Source organism: Ostrea edulis, chromosome 6, assembly GCF_947568905.1.
Source record: "Ostrea edulis chromosome 6, xbOstEdul1.1, whole genome shotgun sequence".
Classification (NCBI taxonomy): Eukaryota; Metazoa; Mollusca; class Bivalvia; order Ostreida; family Ostreidae; genus Ostrea; species Ostrea edulis.
Window position 1 is genome coordinate 77265750 of NC_079169.1, and position 8087 is coordinate 77273836.

The 8087-nt window shown below is 35.3% G+C and overlaps 1 protein-coding gene across 8 annotated transcripts in view; it reads right to left on the reverse strand.

Annotated features, from left to right (window-relative positions):
* The window catches only part of LOC125645960 (protein saal1-like), a 58583-nt gene that overhangs the window by 2453 nt on the left and 48043 nt on the right, over window positions 1-8087 (reverse strand). For all 8 annotated transcript variants that reach the window (XR_008796042.1, XM_056140842.1, XM_056140844.1 and 5 more), the window contains 3 exons: window positions 7662-7744; window positions 5190-5357; window positions 1087-1439 (listed from right to left, as the gene is read on the reverse strand). Coding sequence is in view for 7 of the 8 variants with exons in the window: in XM_056140842.1 (XP_055996817.1) it covers window positions 1087-1439; window positions 5190-5357; window positions 7662-7744 (604 nt within the window). In the remaining variant the exon portion in view is untranslated. The remainder of the gene's footprint in view (window positions 1-1086; window positions 1440-5189; window positions 5358-7661; window positions 7745-8087) is intronic.

Below are 8087 nucleotides of genomic sequence, written 5' to 3' on the forward strand. Positions count from 1 at the left end.
TTTCTTTCCTCTGTAAAAGTTTTCATATTAAAGTAATTCCACCCTTCTGTGATGTCATCAGATTTTGCAAAATCAATGATTTATTTAGATTTTGCATGATAGTAACATAAATTTTGTTGGAGTCTTTTCCAATAGTTATTGTAAAAAATCTTGTTAAAGATAAACTACTTTAAAAGTTTAAGTTATAGATCTATGAATAATCAACGATAAGTTTCAAAATATTGAACCCAAGGGCAATAACTCTGTTTTTATTGATTTCTTTATCAAGTCTCTTACGTGGTAGATTTCCTTTATTTTTACAGACATTTTGTATATTTTGTGAAGAAACAGTTTTATGAAATTGTTATGAATGTTATTATATCGTCACAACCAGATTTTATGAAATTTCGATAACACTGTTTAAGGAAAATTGCAATTTTCTGACGCTGATATATGATTCTGTATATGTATGTGTTACATCTTAAAAAGTGTGATGACCTATATATTTTATTTGATCATTTGTTAGTTTTAACTCTAATGAATGAAAATAAATACACTTTTTAAACTTGTATCAGATAAAACTGCGAGTATGGAGTTACCTTAACAGTAAAAACTGTAATAATTTTTTGCAACACAATACATGTATTTAATCATAACAGCTAGGTTAGTGGTACATCTTTAATATTATACCCTTTCATCCACATGCATTATTGTGTGAACAAATAACTGTTAAAAACATTTGGTCTTGGGATAGTATGCTATGTTAATCAAGTCAAATGCTATTATTGCTTGCTTGATTGACAGATGGCATGATTTGGTGGGTGTTCACTCAAAAAAAAAAATCACTAAATTTAATTTCATTCATGGAATGATTTAGCCTAAAAATAACACGCACATAACTAAATACAAACTATTTAACTCTGGTCTCTTTTAATGTACACAGTACAGTCGCCTTTGTATTTAAAAAAGCACTAACCAAAAACCAAATTACCAAATTTCTTACATTTGTAGATAAACTAAAATACATTTCAAGCATGAAAAGGATATATTATTCATAAAAGATTTCCAAGAAGAACACAGTAAAAATCTTCTAAGTTTGATACTTACCATATGAATGGAAAACATAACATCATAGGCAAACCCCTGAAGGATTCTATATAGCATCATGATATGTCTTTTAATTTTCTCTGAAATTTCATCACTATTCTCCTCATCAACTGTGTCATCTGATGTCTGTGGTTTCACCTCTCCACTAATTTCAATGTTTTCCTGTGAGCTCTTATTGTCAACAGAAGCTGCAGACTGTTCATCAGATGTACTATTATCTCCCTTTCCATTTACACCACCAGAGGTCTCTTTTTCAACTTCTGACCCTTTGGAATGTTCTTCTGCACTGATGCATTCAACATAGGGCATCAGTGGATCCAGAATCTTCAGAAAGATTCTTAACAACTTTTCATCTATGATAGAATGGAGATGTAATGCTATTAAATATTTGCACATTGACATTGGGTACACTTCTGTTCAGTCGAAAATTTAACTGTTAGGCAACAATTTTAGTATGCACTTCAATATTTTACAGTTCATAGAAAATGTGATGCGAGAGATATAAATTCAAGACTTCTAAAACATTTTTTCCCTCACTTCTCATCATTTACGCATTTATAGATATGAAAACTGTACCTCTTCTGTTGTAAAAAATATGACCAAGGTTAAAGTTTTTTTTTGAAAATTTCCAAATTCTAGGTCCATGTCACAAGGTCAACAAATCTGGTATAATTGGAAAGGTCTTCTCACAAAAAATGCACATGCTTAATTAACATAATAACAGTACCTCTTAAAATTTAAAAGATATGGCTTATATTAGAATTTTCTAAAGTAGGTCAGGTTGGTTGGTTGAATATTGTTTAATGTCCCGCTCGATAATTTTTCACTCATATGGAGATGTCACCATTGCCGATGAAGGAATGCAAAATTTAGGCCTATGTTTGGCGCTTATAAAAACAGTACCTCTTAAGGCTTATATTCGAATTTTCTAAAAGTAGATCAAAGGTCACTGTTAACCCTTGTAGTGCCAAGTGCCTATAGATAAGCAGCACCTGTATATGCCCAGCTGATAAGAGATTTCAGCCGCTGACTGTGCCAGCCTGATTTGTTAAATTATCTCAATTTACACATGCAATAGAAAATGCTAATTAGCACCTGTTTCTAAGCATATTTTCTGATAACAACGGTGAATTTTTTTTTCAGGAATGAATGAAGGACAACATTGTGAAGAAAAAATATGTTTATATGCATTGGTTTAGAAGTTACTCAACAATGAAGTTGAAATTTTCTTTAAAAAAACATAACATTTCATACAAATTTTTAAAAAATTCTAATAATAAATTAATATTTTACCAAATTTATTATTGATTTTAAAACTTTAATCATTTGTGAACATGATGATATAAATTTCTTTGCTTTAACAAATATTCTAAAATTTATATCAAATAATCACAGTCTCAGAGCAAATTTTTGTCAGTTTAGAACCATCAATGTACGATGAAAACATTTAAAAAATGTCATGATTTAGTCAGAATCACTTGATTCATCTCCTCTGTTGTTTTGCATACGTTGGTATGCTTGCTTAAAGTCCTTGTGACTGTGATATATCCTGAAACAGGGGTCCACACACAGTCCAACATCACAGTTCCTGCATTCATACAATGATCGTACGGTTTTCCTTCCATCTCCTGCACACTTCCTTTTCCCAGTAGTTATTGAACATACAGGACATATCCTTAATGGCTTAGACTTCTGGCCCTCTTTTTTTTCTATTTTGGTAAGGAAGTGTCTTCCTGTGAGGCGCTCTATCTCCCTCGGAGTGGTAGTTCCTCGGGCGGTCAATGGTTGTGGGGAAATTTCAGCAATAAGTGCTTTCACAACTTCTCTTCTGAATACACGGTGAAGAACAGGTTTTTTTCTTTGCTTCTGACAAAGTTCCTTGTACAGCAAATACGAATTCAAGGTTGCCATCATCAACATGTGGAAGAACACTTTTTTCCACCATTTCAGCGTACGTCTTTTAAAAGCTGGGTATGAAATCATTTGGTCACATCGATCAACAGCCCCCATGAACTTATCATAATCAATGATACATGCTTGTCTTCTGATGATCTCTCCTTTACCACGCTCAACTCTGTTAGGGACATCCATAAACTCCGCATTGTGGATCGACGTACACATATGGACATCATGTTTATCCTTCCATTTTAAAACCTGTAATGTGCCGTTCGTCATCGCAATACTTTCTCCTTTTTTTAACTTGGCAGCTTTGAGATCTGCTGGTACTCCTTTCCTGTTAACTCTCATGATTCCACAGGCACCTGTCTGCTGTTGGTACAGGTCATGGAACAGGATTGGTAACGTATAATAGTTGTCAACATACAACTTGTGGCCTTTACCAAGATACGGTTTCATTAACCGCATCACTAGATCATATATTTTACCCTTTTCGGAGGGATGAAGAGATGTACCGTGGTAAATCTCAAATCTCAAATCGTGGACAATATCCGTTGCTGGAGTCGCACAACATGAACAGTTTTACTCCAAATTTGTCAGGTTTGTCAGGCATGTATACACGAAAGGAGAGATTCCCTCGCCATGCAATCATGCCCTCATCTACTGCAATATTTTCCCCTGGAGAGTATACTTCTTCAAATTTAACTCTGAAGTGATCATACACTTTGCGTACCTTAAATATCGGATCATATCCATCCTGTCCTCTAGCAATTTGATTGTCATTGTCATTGAGATGTAGCAAGGACATGATGAGAAGGAATTTGTTTCGTGGCATAACTTTCCCAAAAAACGGGGTTGAAAGCATCTCATCCTTGCTCCAATAGTCCTGCAAGTCCTGGTGTTGAACAAGTCCCATGCCAAGAATTAAAGCAATGAACTTCTTCATATCGTCAATGTCAACATTTTGCCATTTGCGGAAACGCGAGTGAGGTTTCAGGTTCCTTCCCTGGGGCGAATTAAAGAAATCCGCTGCATATTTATTTGTTTCCTGAACAAGGACATTGTTTATGAATTCATCAGAAATGAAAAGTTTTAAAAAATCCAACATTTCACAGTCGTTTGGCATGTCCACATTGATTTTCTTTTCGCCCTGAAACTCCGGTGCCCTGACGTCTAAATTTCCCTGCATCCATGTGTCAACAAACGGCATTGTTCCTTCGTCATTTTTCAAGTCTTCGGCATCAAATCCTAAAAACTCATCATCAGAGTCTTCATTAAGAAATATTTCTCGGAAAATATCTCTGTTTTCAGGGTCTACACGTTCTAAAACGGCATTTCCATCAAGCACATCGTCAACGGCGTCCATCTTGATTTCAAACTAACAAAAGCTGAAGATCAAGTTTCGTTTTCTATGAATATTTATTATAGTATTTCCCCAAATAAGCCAATCAGTGCAGAGAAACATTGGAATAACCTTCTATTTTTATATATTAGCGACGAAGTAAAGGAAATCTAGCTATTTCATTGGTTAAAATCGGATTGAAAACGTCACATATCTAAAGTCGATATAGTGAGGACCGCCAGTGAACGGAAAGTTATGGCGGTCCTCACTATATCGACGACCGGCATACAGAGCGAGAAAACTGGGTCGCCGCTTTATCGGGGACCGGCACTACAAGAGTTAAGGTCGCCAGGTCAAAGGTTTTGGTGTCAATGGAAAGGTCTTGCCACAAGGAATACAAAAACCAAATATGAAAGATCTACCTTTTATGGTGTAAAAGATATGACCAAGGCAAAATACATATGTATTTTGCCACAGACCGATGGACAGGCCAAAAACTAGATGCCCCCGAATCTTCGATTCCGGGGAATAAAAAAAGAAAATCAACTTGATATCAAAATATAGATATAGTATAGATATAGCTTACTCAATGTATATTTCGTTGAAATATTAACAGTTAACATTAAACAAAAATCCCATAATTAATTCCAGTTTTCATAAAATCGATCTTTTTGATATCTATGAATGACTACGATTGATTTGATATTGATGTCATTGCAATTTTTTACCCTTTGTGACTGTAAAAATGTTTAAATTGATTTTTTTCCCATTCTTCATGTAGTAGAAAAACAAAATTATGCTTGCAACATTTGAAGTTTACTCAAACAAAACTTTACAATCCTGAAAATCCTTTGATAGAGATTACCTTGGAGAAGCATGGCAGTCATATCTTCATGTGAAGTAAAGATGACATTAAGGACAGATAAGACTGAGGCCAGCGCTGCTTCCCTTCCTTCCAAGCCAACTATTTCATCCTCACAAACTATGCTCAGGTACCTCATTAGCACGGGACATAGGCTATCTGCACACTCAACTGTATATGATAAATATCACTGATTACACACAAATACATGTACAGTGTATCTGTAAATGTCTGTCTTAAACAAATACAACAACACGTAGCCATGTCCCCCACCGCCACAAAAAAAAAGTTGAAGCACAAAAGTCCCATAACTCCTGTAAAATTTGTCAAATCAAAATGACGGCGCAATATGATCAACTACATATGGTGACTAACAATCCTACAAAGTTTGGACAAAATCCGTTGAGTTGTTTCGGAGGAGTTGCATCCACAAAGTGTTTCTATAGTGTAGCATGTACAAATTCAACAAAGTTTCATAACTCCTGTAAAAATTGTCGAATCACAATGACGGCGTAATATGATCAACATTATATGGTGACTAACAATCCTACAAAATTTGAATGAAATCCGGTGAGCGGTTTCTGAGGAGTTGCATCCACAAAGTGTTCCTATAGTGTACTATGTACAAATTCAACAACGTCTCATAACTCCTGTCAAAATTGTCGAATCAAAATTCCGGCATAATATGATCAACTACACATGGTGACTAACAATCCTACAAATTATGAACAAAATCCGTTGAGCGGTTTCTGAGGAGTTGCGTCCACAAAGTGAAGTGGGACAGACGGACGGACACCGGTATTTCTATGTCCCCTTCTACGTTGCGGTGGGGGACAAAAAATATGGGACCAATTATCAGTTTCACTTAGACATGAGCCACATTGAGTCCTCACGTGTCACCATGACCATGCTGTTGTGATTTTGAAATATTTTTTTCCAATCTTTATTCTCATGAAAAATGTTCACCCCATATTGTGACCCCAATCTATCCCGTAACTGAACATGAATTAACACAACATGGGGATGTCTCAAAATCAGTATGACTAAAATGACCTTGCTATTCTGGAGAAGGAGAAGGTCATAGAGTTAAAGGTCATAGTATGAAATGAAAGCTCTTTCCATAAACTCCAAGGTCAAGGTCATAAAGTTAAAAGCTTTGGTGCCATAAATACGATCTCGTCACAAGGAATGCACATATGAAGTATTAGAGCCCTATCACTCACCATTCAAAAGTTATGAGCAAGATAAAGTTTCAGACAAACAAACAGACTGAAAAAAAAACAACCCAATATGCCTGCCAACTATAGTCACAGGGGCAAAAAAAAAAAAAAATTAATCTCCACAATTTGGGAACATTTGTATTTTATGATTTAGTGTGGCTCAGCTAATCTTGAAAAGAACTAATCATGACCCTGCTGTTGTTGAGATGAAGATTTTTAGAGATGTTTCCCTATAAATTCGGATGTAAAACTCTGATAATATGGCAACATCAATGGCATTCTTGGCGCAATGTGGAATCATAAAAACTTGTGTAGATCGTGGATTGATCCCCACTCATACAAAATGGAAAATGGAAAGCACATCAGATCACCGGAATGTTAACAGGGCACTAGTGTTTAAATGGCACAACAGGCCTGGAGGTTATAAAACTTTTACCGAACTCATACTCAAACTCAGCTATTTTGTTTTGAGTACAACTCTGAGCAAACTCTGAAGCATACTCGAAATTTTTTGAACATGTACTCCATTTGACTATGAGAATGATTTTATATAATTTTTATAACCTTCACCTTTGGGTATGAGTACGATTTAGAACACGGAGTTTGAGTTTGAGTATGAAAACGTGCTCAAAAAGGTTTTATAACCTCCAGGCCAGATTTGTGGAGGGAATGACATCAGATCCACAGATTAAAAAAAAACCAAACAAACAAAGAAAATAACGACTGTCAAATCCTGAAGTTAAAGAAAGACATGGATGAAGATGAAATTTGTGCGCCGACAGGTACGAACATGTTTTTTATTTGTGTTCTACGTCATCATGAGAAGAGATATCATTATGAAACTTAATACAAAAAAGTCACAAAATGATGCTATTTAATAACAAAAGAAAATTGAATTTTTTTAAAAAAAATAAACGAGTTATTAATGTTGTCTACGACTTTTGGGGGCAACCCTTGTACAGGTATGATTTACCTAGAGATTCAACAACCATCTCTGTGATTTACCTAGAGATTCAACACCCGTTTCTGTGGTTGATAACAGTTGTATGATTTACCTAGAGATCCAAAACCCGTTTCTTTGGTTGATAACAGTTGTATGATTTACCTAGAGATCCAAAACCTGTTTCTGTGGTTGATAACAGTTGTATGATTTACCTAGAGATCCAAAACCTGTTTCTGTGGTTGATAACAGTTGTATGATTTACCTAGAGATTCAACACCTGTTTCTGTGGTTGACAACAGTTGTATGATTTACCTAGAGATTCAACACCCGTTTCTGTGGTTGACAACAGTTGGAAAATATGTAAGTATCTCTCGAGTGCTTCACTGTGTCTGCACCTAAAAGAAGACAGAACTGATGACCACTCTCAGGTGAAATACAGTTAGTGGTTTTAATTTCACGGTGCTAAAAGTTCGCTGCTTTTCATATTGGTCTAATTGTGGTGGTTTTATTTTCACGGAATTTGGCTACAAATTGATTACTGGTAACTGTTCAAAATGTATTGTGTCACACTTGCAAAATGATTGCGGTTGTTTTAATTTCGCGGAAAAATCCCCAACCACAAACATAGCGAAATTAAAACCACTACAATCATTTCCCCATTTACAGTATCCTTTAAATAATTGTAAAGCAGTTTTCATTTGTGAGAGTTCATATTCATAAAATTGCTTAAGGTTTTGA